Raw genomic sequence first — 22385 nt, forward strand, 5'->3', positions numbered from 1 at the left:
CAATCGAATGCCTTTTCAAAATCCAACAGAATCATCATGTAGCCATTTCATTTATCCAACTCATCTGTTACAAAAAGTTAATAAATTACTAAGGCATGATCAACCCTTCACAAAGCGATGTTGCCTCTCATACAGTATCATATTCTATCCACCAATCTTTAAATTCTCTTTTTGACCAATTTTTCCAGTACTTTTACCACCACATCTAAGATACTGATTGGTCTATAATTTTATTCTTGAGAGATACTTGTGACATTAAATTAAGAAATATAAACACATTAACACAAGAATATTTTAATATTTGCCAAATATTTCAGTCTGAAATTAACAGACTATCCTTAGTGGCTTGATAGGAACAGTTTTTACAAGGTGGAACACAAACAATTGATCATTCAAAAGTAGAACGAGCCTCGTGACGTTACATTGCTAAGCACTAAAGAGAGGTAAATTTCATCAGTGCTGAACAAATTATATGTATTAATTCACAATTTCATATAATAATCTTAATTTATAAATTCAGTTAAGATAACATTAGACTAATGTAGGAATTAGAAGGTCTCAGTTAAAAAAAACAAAAAGAAAACGAGTGTGTTATCCGGATTAAACTTTCCCATATTTTTGACAAGGATAGGCAATCATTTCGATTCAAGTTAGGGCGTTGAAGTAAGGCCTCATCACTCTCTTTGAATAGGCGTTCGGATTTATAGCGACATCTGTGTAGAAGGCGAGTCCTGGACAAGAGAATATTGTGGCTTGTCTCTATCCCGTGCTGCGCCAATCCAGACATTGGATTTGTTGTGAAGAATATACGATTGATGTTCTTGTATTCTTTTTTCTATAGACCGTTCGATTTGTCCAAAGTACGACAGTTTGCAGTTACAATGTGCCTTAGACAACAGTTTGCAGTTACAAGGAACTTGATATACACCAGGCAGTGACATAGTTGAGCGTTTATCTTTAGAAGATGGGAAATATGTATATATTTTGTTAATAGGAATATAAGTGGCTGTTAAATCATATTTCTTCAGAATTCTTGAAATTGGTTCTAAGATTCCAGACAATATATGGAATTGGAACTCCACGTATTGATTCTTTGTTGTTCTGGATAGAATATTTGGAATTGAACAGATGTTATGTTCAAACCAGTTTTAACTTATGGATCTGTGAGATGGGTCATAAGTAAAACACTTGACCAAAGACTAGAGACCGCAGATATGAGAGTCCTGAGAAAGATTAGAGGCGTGAACAGATGGCATCAATGTCAATATCATATTAAAAATGAGGATATTAGGAAAGAACTTCACATTGTCAGCATCCAGGAATGCATTAGTAGAGCTAATCTCAGGTGATATGGTCACTTAAACAGAATGGGTGAGGAAAGATTAGCAAAACAAGTGTTTTCTGCCAGGTTGGCAGGAAAACGACCCAGAGGAAGACCAAGATATAGGTGGATTGATATGGTACAATGTGCCTTAGACCAGTGCTTCCCAAACTGTGGGCCGCAGCCCCCTTGGGGGCCGTGGGTTTTGTTGAGGGGGGGGGCCGTGAAATAATGAAAACAAATTTTAAATGTTTTAAGACTAAGTAGATTTTTTTTAGTTTAAAAGAAACGTATTTAACTTTTGTTATTTTTTTGTTATATTTTAATGGAAAAATTCACACATTGGTGTTGGTTCACAAACTTTGCTTCCTGCGTATTTCGGCGCTTAATGAATATTAGTAAATATTGCTTATTCATATGTCTCATTTCAAAGCAGTGGTTAATTGTATTTACTTCGAATGCTCTCCAGGGAAGCTCCAAATCTTCCTCTCCTTTCATCACGCGTGCGTTCGTAATCAGGGACTGTTGATATTGACTTTATATACATATCAAAACTCGTCTTATATTATCACTGTCATCCGAGCTAGTTTTCTGTTACCAATAAAAGTTTCGCACATACTTCACATGAAAAAAAGCTTAAACAAGTTCATGTGGGGAGATAGTAACTCGCTTGCAGTGGTAAACAACACCCCTCCCTAACAGCTACTATACTGCAGAGGCAATAAAAACAAGTACTTTTATTATGTCAGTGAATAAGGTACGAGGAGTCTGTGTAATATATTTCTCAACAAATAGTGCAATTAGAGACAACTGGGATAAAAACACACTAATTAATGAATCACATGTCCCCTCATACAGAAACTATGCTGTATAGACTGAAACAAAACCATATGTTGCATGGGCAAACACAGTATCTAACTAAAAACTATTGTTATTAATTAGATGTGTGCGAGTTTGATTTCCCAAGGCAGCAATAAAATTCAACTGAACGTGTTAAAATTCGTAAAATTGTTAAAACATAAGTAATATATATATATATATATATATATATATATATAATGAATGTTATGGCAGTTTCACATATGGAATTCGGTTGAAGAGAGTTAGCATTTCAACTCAATTGTCAGCTATGCTTTTATCTTTCGGTTGCGCGATCTTTTGTTAATACCGCACCAATCATATGCACGTTTTAATAACCTGCCTTTGCTGTCTGTTTCGTGTTAGGCTTAATTACCTTAAAAGGAGAAAAGTCACAAAAGAGATAAATGTTCCTGGTCCAGGGATTCCCTTATTCAGGTAATATTCACTAATTTCATGTTATCAGTCTGTGGTGTACCAGTATCAGTAAGTGGTGATATTATTTGATCTATTCTACATTAAAATATTTAATCCTGAGATGGATAAGTGGCTGATAAAAAATAAAAAAAATTCCAGCGAATAATCAGAAGCAGAAACAGACTCAAAAAAAGTATTTCATATTTTACTAGAACAGCCCGCATCGTCTTCAGAACCAAACGGTAAGAGGCAAAAAATGTTATATATGCATTTGATTTTTGCAATATTCGCTGTGTATGTTTTGTATTGAATATAAATACAATAAATATTATAATAATATATCTCTCAATTACGATTTTTTTCGAGGGGGGGCGTGAAATATTTTCTTTTTTGCAAAGGGGGCCCTGACATCCAGAAGTTTGGGAAGCACTGCCTTAGACAACAGAAATATAAGATCTGATAATGTTGGAGTCTTGGACAAGTAACAGACTGATTTGGAGGAAAATTGTAGATAGGAAGTTAGTAATGATGTAAATTTTTCATGTAGTACTATCATATCCTGTACACCTCTTGAGGGTACGTGGCAGGAATTTGATGATGATGACAAATGTTGTGTAATCTTTTCTTATGGTCTTCCAAAAATTCAAGACAGACATTCCTCTCTGTCCTATAGTTGACTGTATTGATTCACCTACTTACTGCATAGTCAAATGTTTAGCAAAATTATTGAAATCACATATAAGCAAATCACGCTCTTTTTTTGAAAAACTCTTCTGATTTCTTAAACAAATTAAAAAATATCTCATTACAACTTACTGATCTTATGGTGAGCTTTGATGTAGAATCTCTATTTATCAATGTACTTCTCAAAGAGACTTTACATTTACTGGCTGACATCTTCCTACTAAAATTATTTGCTTTTCATGATGCACTCTGGATATTTCTTGTGTCAAAACAAATTCTACAGCCAAGTGAAAGGAAGCCATGGGAAGTCCACTTTCACCTGCTCTAACCAACTTTAATTTGGACCATCCTTTTTTCATCTATATATCCTCAACTATCCTTTTGGGTTAGATATATAGATGACATTTTTTCAGTGTGATCTCACAGCAGAGATTCTTTACCTTCCTTTTTAGCCAAAATCAATTCTCTACATCTGCGTATTAAGTTTACCATGGAGATTGAAAAAGACAAGTTATCCTTTTTAGACATCCTTCTCATCCACTCACCTTCGGGTATTCTGAACAACAACAGTTTACAGAAAACCCGCTTTTACTGGACGTTACATTCTCAAACAATCTGCCCATCATCCTTATCAAAAAATAGGAATTATAAAATGTTTAATTCGAGCTAGAACTAATTGCTAAACTCCCCACGAATTACAGAAAGAACTTTCAACTATCAAACATCACATGAAATTAAATAGCTTCTCCAAAAAAGTCTACACAACATTTGTTGTATTCCTACAATCCTATCCAGAACAACAAAGAATCACTACGTCGAGTTCCAATTCCATATATTTCCGGAATGTCAGAACCAATTTCCAGAATTCTGAAGAAATATGATTTAACAGCCACTTATATCTCTATTAACAAATTTCTACATATTTCCCATCTTCTAAAGATAAACGCTCAACTATGCCGCTGCCTGGTGCATATCAAGTTCCTTGTAACTGCAATCTGTCGTACTTTGGACAAACCGGACACTCTATAGAAAAAAGAATATAGGAACATCAATCGTATATTCTTCATAACAAATCAGATAAGTCTGGATTGGTGCAGCATGGGATAGAGACAAGTCACAACATTTTCTGGTACCAGGACTCGCCTTCTACACAGATGTCGCTTTCCCATATTTTGACATGGATAGGCAATCAAAATGATTGCCTATCCATGTCAAAAATATGGGAAAGTTTAATCCGGATAACACACTGTTTTTTTTTAAATTGAGATCTTCTAATTCCTACATTAGTTTAATGTTATCTTTAATTGAATTTATAAATTAAGATTATTATATGAAATTGTGAATTAATATCTATAATTTGTTCATCACTTTGATGAAATTTGCCTCACTTTAGTGCTTAGCAATGTAACATCAGGTGGCTCGCTCTACTTTTGAATGACCTTGTAAAAACTGTTCCTTTCAAGCCACTGAGGATAGTCTGTTAATTTCAGACTGAAATATTTGGCAAATATTAAAATATTCTTGTGTTAACGTGTTTATATTTCTTGGTCTATAATTTGCTACTGCAGTCTTAGAACTTCCTTATGCAAGGGAATTATTTTGCCCTCTTTCCACTCCCTTGGAACTCTACCAGAGCTGAGACGTAAATTAAAGAGACTAGTCAGAGGCTTTGCCAGTTCCCTTGCATGTGCTCACAAGACCCAAGTTGATATCCCAATCTAATCACACAGCTATATTTACATTGAGATTCTGCAATATCCTAAAAACCTCCAATTCATCCACCTCTGTTTCCACATCAATCTCTCTCACACATGTTTGCAGCAGTAACCTTACTTGGATGATATACCCTGCAAAGTGGTCACTCAGTAACTCAAATATTTTATCTGCTTCTGTCACCTTGTCACCATCAGCACTTATCAAGATTAATCTTCTGTAGTCATAAAAAATAGAACTATTTAGTGTTTCCTTTAGCCTGCTTGGCTAGATTCTTCTCATAATCTGATTTTGCCTTCCTTATCATTTTGGTCATCTTTCTTGCCTGAGTCTTGTACTGTTCATGAGTTTGCTGGTCATCTTTATCCTTATATACCCTCCATAGCATTTTCTTCTTCAGCTCATGCTTAATGATATTATTTACTAACTCCTACTTCATTAACTCTTCTTACCTTAGGTATACAATTTATAAATTAATATTACTTCCTCTAGATCAAGGGGTCAGCAAAGTGGTCGATATCGACCCATGGGGGGGGGCAATGTGGCTATCCAAGCGGTCAATAAATGTCTAGAGGTCAATAGGGAAGTCAAAAAAACAATTTAGAGTAACACACCTAATAGACATGTAAAGTCAACTGGCTGATCGCTGAGCCAACAAGGGAGAAGCGCACGTTCTCCCCGATTAAGACATCTAGAACAGAAACAATCAGGGCTAGTGTGCATTTATTGCCCATAGCTATCAGTGTGGTGTTTAGTGATCTGATAACTTTGAATTTACTGTATAATTTTTTTAAAGTTCCCATAATGGCAGCCCCTGATAGTAAGAAGTGCCGACAGTATTCGCAAGAGTATTTCAAATTTGGATTTATACCTCATTTACCAATGAAACAATGAAAAGGATGAAGGAATTATTATTTTTAAATTGAGAAATTTATTATTGATAACCTTTCTTTTAAGCTTACATGGTGATCCGAATGCATTTTTTGAAAATTATGGAGACAACTACAGTGTTTGAATAAAAACTTTAGTTTAACATAACTAAAATCTACATTCGACATTTCGACCCTTTATGTCATGGTCATCATCTGGAGCATACAACTATACACAGAAAACAAGCTACACTACAATCAAACTGGTTTGTTAAAGATACTGACCAACTGCTACAACAATTGTTGGCCTGACCTCTGGTGGGAAAAAAAATTATACATCAATGCTAGAGTCCTATTATTAGTGTTGTCTGTTGGTTGTAGAAATACATTGGGCGTAACAACAAGTATCTATCTATATACATATATTAACATCATGAATATACTTGTACATTCCAGTCAGTTGGTATGGAATGGTTTCTAATACTAGTTGAAGATTGGTTAGAGTCCTGACTCATGTTGGATCTTATGTATTAGGTAGGCAGAATGTGTGCCATCCAGATCCTTGGAATTTTCATGCCATCTTTGTTGTTGATATTTGGGTGGTTCATCAGGATTTCGCAGGCTTCCTTAAATTTCCTTTCATACCAAGTTTTTGTGTGGTGTAAAGAGTGGGTGCTTTTCCAGTTGATTTGGTGTAAGGTGTTGAGTGCATGGTCTGAAAGGCCTGCTTCACCATAATGGTTATATTTCATGTGCTCTTTCTTGCGTATAGTGATTGCCCGTCCTGTTTCCCCAATGTACGGTAAGTTACAGCTGCAGCGGATGCAATAGACACCAGGATGTGCTAATGGGAGGAGAGGATCCTTAGAGGAGTTGGGTTTAAAGGTGGCATTGAGGTTATAATATTGTAGGATTCTGTTGATTTTTTCTGATAACCCTTTAATGTATGGGATGGCTATGGTTTTACTGTAATCTAGATTCGTTTTTGTTGTTGTTTTATGGAGTATCTTATTAATAGTATTTTTGTTATAGCCATTATTTATGAATGTGTTGCTGATGATGTTTAGTTCATGTTTCAGGGCTTGTTGATTAGAGCAAATTGTTGTAGCTCTGTTTTTAAGGGTGTTAATGACTCCATATTTTTGTGATGGGTGGTGGTATGAGTTAGCATGTATGTATTGGCCAGTGTGTGTCGGTTTTCGGTAGACTATGAAGGATAGACTGCCTGAAGGAAGATGTGTGTCTAGGAACAGGAGTGAATTTTGATTTTCGATTTTGATGGTAAATTGTATGCGTTCTTGTTGTTTGTTCAGGTGGCTAAGGAATGTGTTTGGCGTTTGTCACCCGTGTGGCCAGATCGCGAACACGTCGTCAACGTATCTAAGCCAGACTGTCGGTCTTAACATGGCAGAATCAAAAGCCCTTTGCTCAAAGGTTTCCATGTTGAAGTTAGCGATTCAGGGGGGGGGGGGAATAGTGGTGAGCCTATGGCTGTACCTTCTTTTTGTAGGTAAAATTTGTTTTGCCACACGAAGTAACTGGACTGAAGTACGTGGGCAAAGAGGGCCGTAATGTCGGGTGGAAATTTGTTCTGTAGTAGGAGAATTGTGTCATTGATGGGGACATTAGTGAAAAGGGCAGAAACATCCAACGTGACTAATAAGTCGTCTTTGTTGAGTGTTATGTTTTTAATTTTGTTTATAAAGTGTTGTGTGTTTTTTATGTAGGAGGGGGAATGACCTACCAACTCCTTGAGTGTTGCCGCTAATTTCTTGGCTAAGTGGTAATTGGGACTGTCTATTCCTTCCACGATTGGTCGAAGGGCACATTTTGTTTGTGTATTTTCCGGACCCCGTATATTCTGGAGTCCCGAAAATATATGGGGGGAGGCATTTCTCTGTTTTATCCCTTATCCTTTTTGTTGGGTTATAATTTACTAGCTTATATGTGTTGGTATCGGCTACTAGTTGATTCATCTGTAGTACGTATGTTGACCTGTCAAGGACGACAGTGGCATTGCCTTTATCCAATTTCGTTATTATGTTTTTAATTTTTTTTTTTCCCACCAGAGGTCAGGCCAACGATTATTGTAGCGGTTGGTCAGTATCTTTAACAAACCAGTTTGATGGTAGTGTAGCTTGTTTTCTGTGTATAGTTGTATGCTCCAAATGATGACCTTGACATAAAGGTTGAAATGTCGAATGTAGATTTTAGTTATATTAAACTAAAGTTTTTATTCAAACACGGTAGTTGTCTCCATAATTTTCAAAAAATGCATTATTATTGATAACATTTATTCATTTATTTAACATGATGGGGGTCGATGAGGGATCAAGGATTCCATAAAGGGGTCGATGGTCTAAAAAGTTTGCAGACCCCCTGTTCTAGATGCTCCTTGACTATCTACCATGCACTACTGACAAACTTCCCTTGCAGGATTCCCACAAATATCCCTTCTTGACAGAATATTCCCCATGTTTTACAATCTCCCAAGTCAAGATCATGTGGGCACTTTTGCCAATCTTAAGAAATGTGGCTACATTGGTTATGGATGGCTTTTCTGATCCCATGACCGGATCCAATACGCTCACACCCCTAGTACCTTCCATCACATGAATTAAATTACATATTGTACCAAAGGGAGATAAAATTCTGCTTTTTTTTTTTTTTTTATTATGAGAGGTTTTTTAAATAGTTCCATCCTCTTAGTTCACTATAGTCTTATGGTCAGTTGCAGAGATGACTGGAGAGAGAGAGAGAGAGGAGGTCAACTCAAGACAATTAACTTAGATGAGGATAACCAAGTAGATACTACTCATCACTGGGTTCTAGTTTCAATTAGTCTTTTGTTGGTGATTCAGCTGCACGAGCCTGGTTAAAAAAAAAAAAAAAATTTGGCTACATGATGATATAAATGAGCTGAAGCTTTTTTTTTTTTTTTTTCTCATATTATCCATCTGTGATCTTTCTCCGAATATTATCAGGCTCTTTTGCACCTGTATACTAACTACTGTAGGCCTATGATAAATGTTCTTCATTCTTTTAACCTCAAAAGTCAAAAGCAATCTCACTTACCAGTATAACATGTAAAAGGAAGTGTATGTTGCATAATGGAACACTAAGGCAATTTATGTGACATCATCATCTGCCTCTATATACAAGTAGCCTAGTCATGAAAATGCACTTCATGTGCATACTTTGTTTGTTTACACTTGGATAAAGAATTAAACAATAATATAATTTCTTGGCAAGTATAATTTAAAAAGAAAGAATTAAATATGAACAAAGACAGAACAGAAATAATGTATAATAAATACATAACCAAGTGTGAAATAAAGGTGTTAAAGCTGTATAACTGAGAGGAGACCTCCACATAGCCTTTAAAGGAATGCAGAGAACTGACCAGGGCTTCAGACCTAATGTCCAATCCTCACCTTCTTGTGGTGCACCTTGAATACTGAACAAACAAGGATGGGCTGACAATTTGGGATTTAGCCAACCAGATTGTATTCTTATTGGCTTAAACTACAATGTAAAATGATGGTATTGTAACAGACAAAAGAATCAATGTCCTATTTTTGTATTTTTTTTATATTATCTAAAAGATAAAAAAAAAATAAGTTTAAATAAATAAAATTTGGAGTGAGTCATAAAATAACTGACTTCTAGATTTTTTTGTAAATTAATGAAGCCATGCTTCTTTAAATTTGAGGAGTATTCGTTACTACTGCTGACTTTAAACATAGTTTCTCAAATTTCTATGCAGTATTGTAGTTTTCTTCCATTTAATCATTTGATGGAGGCCAGTTCCCAAAATATAGTCTCCCAGTTCTAACTTGTAGTGACTTTTATTCACTAACCACACTTGGATATGCTGGAATTTATTGATGGAACACCTATAGAATATGTCCCCCCCCCCCAAACAATAAATTTGCAACCAACATTGGATGGTAAGCAAAGCACTGTTATCCTGTATACGTTATCTCCAAACAGCCTATTGCATACATTTGAACGAATGATTGTAGAATGATGCAAAAAAATTTATAGCTTGTGAAAAGCTACTTAGAAAAAAAAAATCATACCCAAGGTTTGGAATGCATCAGATACTGAAAATAATGTGAGTAATTTCATTATTTTTCAAATACTTCGTATATCATTCCAAAAATGATGTGTGTTGAACTAAACTATTAAACATTATAGATGCTTCAACGACAACAAAAAAAAAGTTATGATATTATAACATGTTATAGTATTGTTTGTCATAATTGCATGTTGTGGGGGGGGGGTGTTTATTTTTGCATAAAGAATTATGTTACTTTGTAGGATCCTAGCAGAGTGTGTAATCAATGCTTGGCATGTATTGTTACGTAGTTTCAGATTCTTTTTTAAGACTGCAAATAGTGTGGGGGTGGTTTGCATTAGGAGATCAGCTTCTGAGTTGCCTTATTTTACTTTTATTGTACTACCTAAATTAACTGCGTAAAATTATTGTTATAGCTTTTTAATCTGGGAATAAACATTTATTATTAGGGTTATTTATTTATTTATTTTATTTTATTTTTTTGCTATCAGATGTCAGATATGTATGAAAATTTGAAGTTTGATAATCCTGATGGAGGGGTATGGAAGCAAGGTTACGATCTACAGTATAAAGATAACCAGTGGTCACCACAACAGAAATTAAAGGTGTTTGTGGTTCCCCATTCACACAATGATCCAGGTAGCATAAATTTTCGTAATTTATTTGTAATTATTGGTTGTCAGTTAATTTTATATTTTATCACTTATTTAAATGTATATCTTGCGAATAATGAATACTGAGATTTTTAATTTCATAGCATTCATTATTCAGTATTCTTTACTGAGGTCTCATTCCGTTATACAACAGTTTTAACTATTGCATATATTTTTTTTTTATTTGTAACAAAACCCTAATTTGAAGACCTAAATTTATAATTGGAGATAATTAGAATATTCATATTTTAGTTTGATGAAATCTGTTTCTGTGAAATCTTGAAATTCATGTTTCTAGATTTTATTTCTTAATACTCTGTGAAAATAAATTAGCATCAGGTTATGATCAGAATTGCCTAAAAGACAAATATCAGTATACTGAGAAGGATCATTATCAAGGAAGAGATCAAAAGTTCCCTGGAGCATGGTTAAGATTTTTTAGTACTCTTGTATGCATGTGAACAGTTTGTGTGTGTGATCATTGGTGATAACAAATATCTTTTCATCTCTGAATTGATACAATTATAAAAGGTAGGCCAGATGAAATTGTGAATACTGAATTCAGAAAGTTCAGAATGGCTGGTGGCATTAAGAGAACAATAGATGCAACAAATAGAATAGAATGAAGATATGATTGAATGAATGTGCACAAAACAGATATAATTCTAAAAGAATGTGTCTAAAAGGAGACTTTTAGACACATTCTCGCTAACATACATTTTCAGACATAGTGAACATATCCACAAATGCCATTTTTGCAACAATAAGATTTAAATGGTGTGTGTGTGTGTGTGTGTGTGTGTGTGTGTGTGTGTGTGTCATTGAGAAAAGTAAAATGAGCAGGTGAAGTGAATCTGAAGCCTTCTGGAAGATTTTCCATTTCTGCATTTAACCTATTTCTCTTTGCTTGACTTTTCATCATTTTAAAGTAAGATAAAATTTTGTGAGACATGGAATGTACAGTAATGGATTCTTTGCTAAACCACACATACATATGGAATATATCACACAACTCCTCTATAAATCATGGCACTTGGTAGAGCCATTCTGCATACTACTGCTACTGGACTCTCTAGATATGCCTGGAAGAGCATTGGCTGCAACAGAGTTATTCGTTAGTTAACTTGGAAGCCTTCTACTGTTACCATTTGGTTTATTGCAGCGTATTATCTCATTTCTGTTTACAGATTTACTGTTTCAAAGCTGTGACCTTAAAAGAAAGAAATGAGTATATGATGTCTGACATCTCTGAAACATCATTCGTATTCCATGCTGCGATAAATGGGCAAAAAATAAAATAGGTTTTTGCTCTATAATCTGAACATGGTTTTCATCACTTCATAAGTCCAGTAAACAAAGCACTTATCTCAGATCATCTGACGAAAATTTTCTGCTGAGCCTGGACCATCTGGTACTGCACAGATTTGGCATTTTCTCTATATATGGCTTCACACCTCCATCCTTGCATACATTTCATTCCTAGAATGAAATGTATGCAAGGATGGAGGTGTGAAGCCATATAACTAAGGGTAGCATGCCCACTAGCGTAAATAGTAGCATGTAGTAGATTTGGATGCTGGACCCTGCCAAATCTCAGCATGTACTCATATTGTGGTGTACTGAAAATCAGTTTCATCACCATTATAATAAATTTAGTTTAATCCTTTATTCAAGTGTAAGCAAACGAAGTTTACACCTGAAAATATCTTCAGGACTGAGGTAAGGTGGTGCAACTCCGAGCAAAGGTGGACCAAGCTCTCATCACTCCTTGTCTCAGTCATCATCATTTCCTGCCATGTACCCTCAGGGGGTGTACAGGATATGATAGTACTACATGAAAAATTTACATCATTATTAACTTCCTATCTACAATTTTCCTCCAAATCAGTCTGTTATTTTGTCAAGACTGCAACATTATCAGATGTTATATTTCTATCATCTAAGGCACATTGTACCATATCAATCCACCTATATCTTGGTCTTCCTCTGGGTTGTTTTCCAGCCAACCTGGCAGAGAACACTTGTTTCGCTTACCTCACCCATTCTGTTTAAGTGACCATACCACCTGAGATTAGCTCCGCTAACGCATTCCTGGTTGCTGACAATATCAAGTTCTTTTCCTAATATCCTCGTTTTTAATATGATATTGCCATTGATGCCATCTGTTCATGCCTCTAATCTTTTTCAGGACTCTCATATCTGTGGTCTCTAGTCTTTGGTCAAGTGTTTTACTTCTGACCCAACTCTCAGATCCATAAGTTAAAATTGGCTTGAATACTGTCTTTTATACAGCTAATTTAGTGTTCTGACTAATTTCTCTCTTATTCCATATGAATTTATTCAATTGACTTCCTACCATACCAGCTTTGCTGATTATGTTGTCTATTTCCATATTTAATTTACCATCTTCACTAAAAATTGTGCCTAAGTAGCTGAAATGTTTTACTTGTTCCACAGGTTTTCCGTTCACAACGCAGTTGGCATTTTCAATGATTCTGCCTATTTTCATTGTCTAACTCCAGATTTAACATTAAACCATCTTCTTGTACTTCTTTCAATTCTAACTGCTGACTTACAACTCAAATACAGACTAAGTATTGCTTGATATAATGCCCCATTGACACCATATAACTGTAGCGTATTGAATAGCTTCTCTCTTGGCACCTTGTCATATGCCTTTTCCAGATCGACGAAACTTAAATACAGATGTTTGTTATATTCTCATGATTTCTCCACTATTTGTCGTAAAGTGAAGATCTGATCCTGACAGCCTCTTTTTGGCCTGAATCCAGCTTGTTCTTCAACAAGCTCTTCTTCTTCCACAATTCTTCTCAAGTATACTTGCATATATCTTGCCAGGAACACCAGTAGGAAAATACCTCTTTAATTCTCACATTCAGTTTTATTTCCCTTTTTATATATTGGTACTATTAGAGCTCTACTCTATTTATTTTTATCCAATTACTCTGGAGGCTTCATTTAGTTGATTTAGCCTTTCTTCCAGATCCTCAAGATTATCTGCTATTAGGACAATAACATCGGCAAGTTTCAGATGATGCAGCATTTCTCCATTTATGTTCATTCCTTTTGTTTCCCAGTCAAGGCTTCTAAAGATTTTCTCTAGTGCAGCTGTAAATAATTTGGGAGAAAATAAATAGAGAAAAAACAAAAATAATGATGAATAAATATATTAACCATAGAACTGTCAAAGTAGAAAACCATTAAATAGAACAAGTTACTTCATATGTATATTTGGGCCAATTGTTATCCTTTGAGGAGTGCCAAAGAAAAGAGATTGAACAAAGAATTCACCTTGGATGGATGGCTTATGGGAAAATGAGAGACATATTCAGAAGTGATATCCCTATGAGTCTAAAAAGGAAAGCTTTCGACCATTGCATACTTCTTTTCCTAACATATGGACTTTATGTTAGGACAAGAAGTATGCACTGGAGGAGAAACATGGACTTTAACAGAAGCCCTAAACAAAAAGCTGAGAACAATACAACATCGCATGGAAAGAAGTATGCTAAAAATAACATTAAGAGATAGGAAGACAAATACCTGGATAAGATCTCAAACAGGTGTCATGGATATTCTAAAATACATTAAACAGGCTAAGTGGAGATGGGTTGGCCATATTGCCAGATGCAGTGACGGGAGATGGACTAGAAAAACAACAGAATGGAGACCAATGGATGGAGCAAGACAAAGAGTAAGACAGAGAAGAAGGTGGAGGGATGAACTGGAACAAATTGCAGGAGTGAGATGGATGGGAGAGGCAGAAAACCTAGTGATCTGGAAAACCATGGGGGAGACCTTCGTCCAGCAGTATACAGAACCAAAAGGTTGAAGAAGAAGAACCGCTCTACTCCAATCATCAGAAATTCGTCCCTCTATCCTGGCTTTCTGACCTATGCAGTGCAGCCATTGTAAGACTTTTATACCACCATACTTCAGCATTTCTGGTCGAATATCATCTACTCCTGCTGCCTTTCCACATTTCAAGCCTTTGATGGCTTTTTCTACTTCAAGTATGGATATGTATTCCTGACTGCATGCCTGGTCATTGTTTTTTACCACTGCTGTCATCACTGCTTGTTTCATTTAGCAGTTTTTCAAGATAATTACTCTATACTTCAAGGATATCTTTTTCTCCCATTTTCATGTCACCTTTATCATCTTTTAACTCCTTTTACAGCACTCTTTCCTCCATTTCTAAGCTTCTTCAACAACCTCCAGAATATCTTACCACCTTCTTGATATTTATTTTCTATGTTCTTGCCAAAGTCCTCTCATGACTTTTGTTTAGCTAATTTTACACAGTGTTTCGCTTTCTTACATTTGTCTCTGTATTCTCTAAGAGCACAAGCTGGCTTATTTGCCAGGAACTTTTGATATGCTTTCTTCTTTTCCTTTACTGCCTCTTTAACTTCCTGTGTCCACCATGGAGTTCTGATTTTTCTATCCTTGCAGACAACCTCACCATGACTCTCTGACTGAATCAATCAGAGTTTTCTTCAAGGCTTGCCACTGAATCTCCAAGGTTTGGTTCCTGTTCTCAAACTCTTTGATTTTTTCTTCAATAATCTTTGTGTATTTTAGTCTACAGTTCACATCTGAGAGCTGCTCAACTTTTATTCGCTTTAAAACTTTCTTACATGTTATTCTTTTCAATATGAAATTCAATTTTGTCCTGTTCAAGAACTAAATAGTGATCACTTCCAATTTCAAATCCTCTGTACACTCTGGTGTCCTGCACCAGGGAGAAAACATTACTATCAACAATAACATAGTCAATGAGACTTTTCTTATTCCTTGCTTCTTCTCTCTCTCCATGGAATTTGTGCACATTTTTATGTTGGAACATGGTGTTAGTAATAACTAGTCCATGTCCTGAGCAGATATCCAACAGATATTTGCCATTATTATTAGCTTTGCTCTTTTCTCCAAATTTTCCCAATATTTTTGTATGTCAGACAGTCATTTCCTACTATGCTATTTAGATCCCCAACAAGGACCAACTTTTCCTTTTTCATTGTGTCAGTTGCTTTATCTAAAGCATCAAAAAATTCCTCCACTTCTACCTTAGTAGAACCTTCTGTGGGACTATTGGCACAAATAAGTCTCATTGTCCAATTCCCCATTCTGATATTTGCCAACATCACTCTACTTGAGACTGCCTGCCATTCAAGAAGATTAGCCTTGTATTTTGTGTTGAATATTATGGCTACTCCTTCTTTTCCTTGATTGTCATTGCCTGAATTTAACATTTTGTATTTATTGCTCAGAAAGATCTCACCAGTTTTTGTCTTTTTTGTTTCAGTCACCCCCTATTATGTCGATCTGGTACTTATCTAATTCCTCAGCTAGCTCCATTTCTTTGCCATTCAGGCTTGTTATGTTGATAGTACCGATCTTTAATTCTGGTGATGTTGAGTTGGGGTGTGTTTTCAGATTTGTTCCAGTAGCTGACTTTTTGCTGTTCGCCCTGGTTCCCTGGTAAAAACAACGGGACCTTGTTTAAGCGGGTGACATCCCAGCCGGCATGAAATTTTGTCATGTTGTACCATCATTTTTTATATTGGTTTAAGCCAATAAGAATACAATTTGGCCGGCTAAATTCCAAATTGCCAGCCCATCCTTGTTCGTTCAGTTATACAACTTTGACCCTTAAGCACCCCCTTCAGTATCTTCCATAATGCAAAGCACATCTCCTTGCAGACATGTATACTGATATGCATTAAGGGAAGGGCCACTTCTGGGTAGTGCCCCTTCCCTTAATGCATAGCAATATACATGTCCAAGGAGATGTGCTTTGCATTATGGGAGATACTGAGACAAGGAGTGATAAGAGCTTGGTCCACCTTTGATTGGAGTTGCCTGGTGTTGCACCACCTTACCTCACTCCGAAAGATATTTTCAGGCACAAACTTTGTTTGCTTACACTTGGATAAAGGATTAAACTAAATTTATTATAGCCTAACCAAGTGCAAAAAAAATAAATAAATAAACTTCCTTCATCATCATTATTTTTCCATTTCCACAATTTATCCTGTCAGGATAGAATGCACAATTTGCAGTTAGGCCTGCAAATTGTGCATTCTATCCTGACTAGTTCTATCTCAAGAACATGTACAATTCCATTCAGGTCCATTTAATAGCCTTTTAATCATCCTGCAAAACAGGCATGCTGACTGAGCTTAGTGACCATAGAGTTAATTTAATCTGTTTTGCCAATTGCCAGCATATAATGATGTTTACCATATCAGATTATAGACCACTCAGTCAGTATCGATGATGCCTTTCAGTTGGAAAGACCTAAGTTTGAATCTCATCTAGAATGCAAAGAACTTTATCAGGACTTTTCAAGTGAAGTGAGTTTAGCTGGTCTCCTATAGAGGTGAAAGTATTTTTTCTCTTGGAAACTCAGGTTTTTCATCGTACAAAACAGGCATACTGGCTAGACAAACATGCACAATTTAAGTTATTTGTCTGTGACAGGTTATTGAGCCTAATATGAAAGGAAGATGAGATGTGATATCAGATTATTTATCAGCTGAAGGAAATAATAAGAAAATAGAACCTGTGGATCACCAGCATGAAATTAAACTACTAAATCAGTTTTAAAATTATAATTATCCTGCTTATACAATAAAACTTTCACTGGAAAGTAGATCAGTAGAAAAAAATAAAGTGTGAAAAAAAATTCTCTATTCCAGATAAGCTTTTCTCCTATAATATTTAATTTCAGTTTAATGTTTTTTTAAAAATGGTGCATGTCTTAATTACGAATTATTCTAAGAACCAGTTTTCAGGAAGTGGTACTGTTTTATAAAATATGAGGCTGCTTATGAAAAAGTGAGCTTAGATGTTTGTTAGTTTTAATTTCTTAATTAAAGAAACAAATGTTTATTAACCAAAGATACTTTTTACCTTTGCATACTTAAATGAATATTGTTAGCAGAATGTAATCTGTATTCAAACTTTTAATTTCAGTTATATATAAGGTTTTATTTATTTTATACTTTTTTGAAGGTTGGTTGAAAACATTTGATAAGTACTACAAGGACCAAACTCAGCATATTTTAAACAATATGATTGTAAAATTAAAAGAAGATAGCAGGCGCAGGTTTATATGGGCAGAAATTTCTTTCCTCTCATATTGGTGGGAAAAAGTAGATAACAATGCCAAACAGATGATTAAAAGGTATGATTCAGATTAAAATTTTTTCTTAACATTTTTTTACTGTTGTTTTGTAATGATTTGCTTTTATGATATTGCAGAACAAAGGCATGGGAGGGAGGAAAAAAGGAAAAAAAAAACCTTTAAAAATATCTAATATCCATAATGTCTGAAATGTATAGATTACTACATGTTTTTAAAATGTTGTATTTTCCTGCAATAAAGAAGAAATTTCTGTTATTTTCTTATGAAATAAGGTGGTATGTTATATATATATATATATATATATATATTTAATATTGAAACAGAAGCCTATAGCTGAAAAGGGAGAAAAGAGAGAGTGAATAAATGGATTAACATTTCATGCATTAATTCAGAACAGGGAAAAAAAAAATTGGAACATTATTAGGAAAAATGTAGCTTAGAGGTCTTATCTATATTAGATGCATTTCAGATTTCTTAAAATGGATTCACAATGTGGATAAACTGATTTAACAACAGTATTCTGAGGATTTGCTTAAGAGGAAAAGCTAGATAATTAGGAGACTTCCACATACTCTGTATAGAGTGTGGAGAACCAACTTGGACCTCTTATCCAAGGTCTGTTGTAGGGTATCTGTATTAAAATTCAGATATTCCAAAAAAAAAAATTGAATTAAAGTTAAGATGCTGATAATACAGTATTATTTTGAAATTGTTAAACATTTGTTCCTTTCTGTATGTTGTGAGCAAAGACATCTTGAGGCGTTTTTATTTTTGGCTACTGAGGTCTTGCTTAGATATAAAATACATTTGTGTAGATTTTTTTAAATCTTGATTATAATTTTGTTTTGAGCTGCCAAAATTTGAAATCCTGGTGGGTGCTGTATTTGTATCACAACAGATGTTTTAGAAAATTTGTCACTTAAAAAGTCATCGCTGTATTTGTGTTATGAAAATAATTAAATGAACTTACCTCAGTGCATAAACCTTATGAAATGAAGAAATGTTATAAATTCCAATTGTTTCATTACAAAATTATAATGAACTTCTTTTCTGCACTATGAAATGGAACTTATTGCTGTTTCAAGCATGTTGTTATAACTAGTAACAGTAGCATGCAGTGGAGCAGAAGTTACTCTGCTATATTTCTGAGTATGCAGCGAAGTGAAAAGAATGCCTCTAGAGCCATCATGGGAAGAAGGAAAAAGAGAACATAGTAGGAAGAGAATTGTGGTGTTTCACTGATTTCAGTATATAAAGATGAAGACTGAGCAGGAATTTAAAAAAAAAAAAAGAGGCAGAAATGGAAAAAGTAATAGAGAAACTCATGTAGAAAGATGTGGGAAGTTCATCATCATCATCCTCAAATTCCTGCCATGTACCCTCAAGGGATGTACAGGATATGATAGTACTACATGAAAAAAATTACATCATTATTAATTTCCTATCTACAATTTTCCTCCAAATCAGTCTGTTACTTGTCAACACTCCAACATTATCAGATCTTATATTTCTATCGTCTAAAGCACTTTGAACCGTATCAATCCACCTATATCTTGGTCTTCCTCTGGATCGTTTTGCTGCTAACTTGGCAAAGAACACTTGTTTTGCTAATCTTTCCTCGCCCATTCTGTTTAAGTGACATACCACCTGAGATTAGCTCTGCTAACGCATTCCTAGATGCTGACAATGTCAAGTTCTTTCCTAATATCCTCGTTTTTAATATGATACTGCCATTGATGCCATCTGTTCACGCCTATAATCTTTCGCAGGACTCTCATATCTGTAGTCTTTGGTCAAATGTTTTACTTCTGACCCAGCTCTCAGATCCATAAGTTAAAACTGGTTTGAACACTGTCTTGCATACAGCTAATTTAGTGTTCCGACTAATTTCTCTCTTATTCCATATGAATTTATTCAATTGACTTCCCACCATACCAGCCTTGCTGATTCTGTTGTCTATTTCTATATTTAATTTACCATCTTCAGTAAAAATTGTGCCTAAATAGCTGAAATGTTTTACTTGTTCCACAGGTTCTCCATTCACAATGCAGTTGCCATTTTCAATGATTCTGCCTATTTTCATTATCTTTGTCTTTTTATTGCTGACCTTCATACCATATCTATTACAACAGCTATTCAATTTAATCAGAGAAGCTTGCAGACTTGTAGCGGATTTATTTAGAAGTATAACATCATCCGCATAAAGCAAAGAACTGACATTAAATCTCCAATTTTGATATCATGTTTAATACCACTTTCCTTCATAATGTGATCCATATAGACAATGAATAACAGAGGGGATAATGTACATTCTTGTCTCACACCAGATTTAACATTAAACCATCTTCCTGTACTTCCTTCAATTCTAACTGCTGACTTACAACTCAAATAAAGACTAAGTATTGCTTGATATAATGCCCCATTGACACCATATAACTGCAGCGTATTGAATAGCTTCTCTCTTGGCAGCTTGTCATATGCCTTTTCCAGATCGACAAAACTTAAATACAGATCTTTGTTATATTCCCATGCTTTCTTGACTATTTGTTGTAAAGTGAGGATCTGATCCTGACCGCCTCTATTTGGCCTGAATCCAGCTTGTTCTTCACCAAGCTTTTCTTCCCCAATACTTCTCGACCGTTTCTCAAAGTATACTTGCATAGATCTTGCCAGGAACACTAGGGAAATACCTCTGTAATTCTCACATGCAGTTTTATTTCCCTTTTTATATATGGGTACTATGAGAGCTCTACTCCAATCATCGGGAATTCGTCCCTCTGTCCAGGCTTTCTGAACTATGCAATGCAGCCACTGTAAGACTCTTATACCACCATACTTCAGCATTTCTGGTCGAATATCATCTACTCCTGCTGCCTTTCCACATTTCAAGCCTTTGATGGCTTTTTCTACTTCAAGTATGGATATGTATTCCTGACTGCATGCCTGGTCAGTGTTTTTTACCACTGTGCAGTCATCACTGCTTGTTTCATTTAGCAGTTTTTCAAAGTAATTACTCCATACTTCAAGGATATCTTTTTCTCCCGTTTTCATGTCACCTTTATCATCTCTAATTCCTTTTATAGCACTCTTTCCTCCATTCTTAAGCTTCTTCAACAACCTCCAGAATATTTTGCCACCTTCTTGATATTTATTTTCTATATTCTTGCCAAAGTCCTCCCATGACTTTTGTTTAGCTAGTTTTACACAGTGTTTAGCATTCTTGCATTTGTCTCTATATTCTCTAAGAGCACAAGCTGACTTATTTGACAGAAACTTTTGGTATGTTTTCTTCTTTTCCTTCACTGCCTCTTTAACTTCCTGTGTCCACCAGGGAGTTCTGATTTTTTTATCCTTACAGACAACCTCACCACATGCCTCTCTGGCAGAATCAATCAATGTTTTCTTCAGAGTTTGCCACTGAATCTCCAAGGTTTGATTCCTGTTCTCAAACTCTTTCATTTTTTCTTCAATAATCTTTGTGTATTTTAGTCTACAGCTCACATCTGAGAGCTGCTCAACTTTTATTCGCTTTAAAACTTTCTTACATGTTATTCTTTTCAATATGAAATTCAATTTTATCCTGCTCAATACTAAATAGTGATCACTTCCAATTTCAAATCCTCTGTACACTCTGGTGTCCTGCACTAGGGAGAAAACATCACTATCAACAATAACATAGTCAGTGAGACTTTTCTTATTCCTAGCCTCTTCTCTCCATGTGAATTTGTGCACATTTTTATGTTGGAACATGGTGTTAGTAATAACCAGTCCATGTCCTGAGCAGAAATCCAACAGATGTTTGCCATTATTATTAGCTTTGCTCTTTTCTCCAAATTTTCCCAAAATATTTTTGTATGTCTCACAATCATTTCCTACTCTGCTATTTAGATCCCCAACAAGGACCAACTTTTGCTTTTTCTAAAGCCTCAAAAAATTCCTCCACTTCTACCTTAGTAGAACCTTCTGTGGGACTATAGGCACAAATAAGTCTCATTGTCCAGTTCCCCATTCTCATATTTGCCCACATTACTCTACTTGAGACTGACTGCCATTCAAGAAGATTAGCCTCGGATTTTGTGTTGAATACTATGGCTACTCCTTCTTTTCCTTGATTGTCATTGTCTGAATATAACATTTTGTATTTATTGCTCATAAAGATCTCACCAGTTTTGGTCTTTTTTGTTTCAGTCACCCCTATTATGTCGATCTGGTACTTATCTAATTCCTCAGCTAGCTCCATTTCTTTGCCATTCAGGCTTCTTACGTTGATAGTACCGATCTTTAACTCTGGTGATGTTGAGTTGGGGTTTGTTTTCAGATTTGTTCCAGTAGCTGACTTTTCGCTGTTTGCACTGGTTCCCTGGCGAAAACAACGGGGGCCTTGTTTAACCAGGCGACTCCCCAGCCGGCATGAAATTTTGTCATGTTGTACCATCATTCTATATTTTGGTTTAACCAATAAGAATACAATTTGGTCGGCTAAATCCCAAATTGCCAGCCCATCCTCGTCCGTTCAGTATCCAAGTAGATACCCAACACGGTGCATCACGGGAAGGTGAGGATTGGACATTAGGTCAGAAGCCCTGGTCGGTTCTCCGCATTCCTTTAAAGGCTATAT

General features: G+C 35.3%; 1 protein-coding gene across 1 annotated transcript in view; it reads left to right on the forward strand.

The window, feature by feature from the left end:
* The window catches only part of LOC150098865 (alpha-mannosidase 2-like), a 300659-nt gene that overhangs the window by 31183 nt on the left and 247091 nt on the right, over positions 1 to 22385 (forward strand). The window contains exons 3-4 of the mRNA XM_090405066.1: positions 10435 to 10582; positions 17635 to 17806. Of these exons, the coding sequence (XP_090261192.1) occupies positions 10435 to 10582; positions 17635 to 17806 (320 nt within the window). The remainder of the gene's footprint in view (positions 1 to 10434; positions 10583 to 17634; positions 17807 to 22385) is intronic.

This window comes from Typopeltis vanoorti, chromosome 15 (assembly GCF_054136105.1).
Source record: "Typopeltis vanoorti isolate ZY-2024b chromosome 15, IOZ_Tvanoo_1.0, whole genome shotgun sequence".
In the NCBI taxonomy this organism is placed as follows: Eukaryota; Metazoa; Arthropoda; class Arachnida; order Uropygi; family Thelyphonidae; genus Typopeltis; species Typopeltis vanoorti.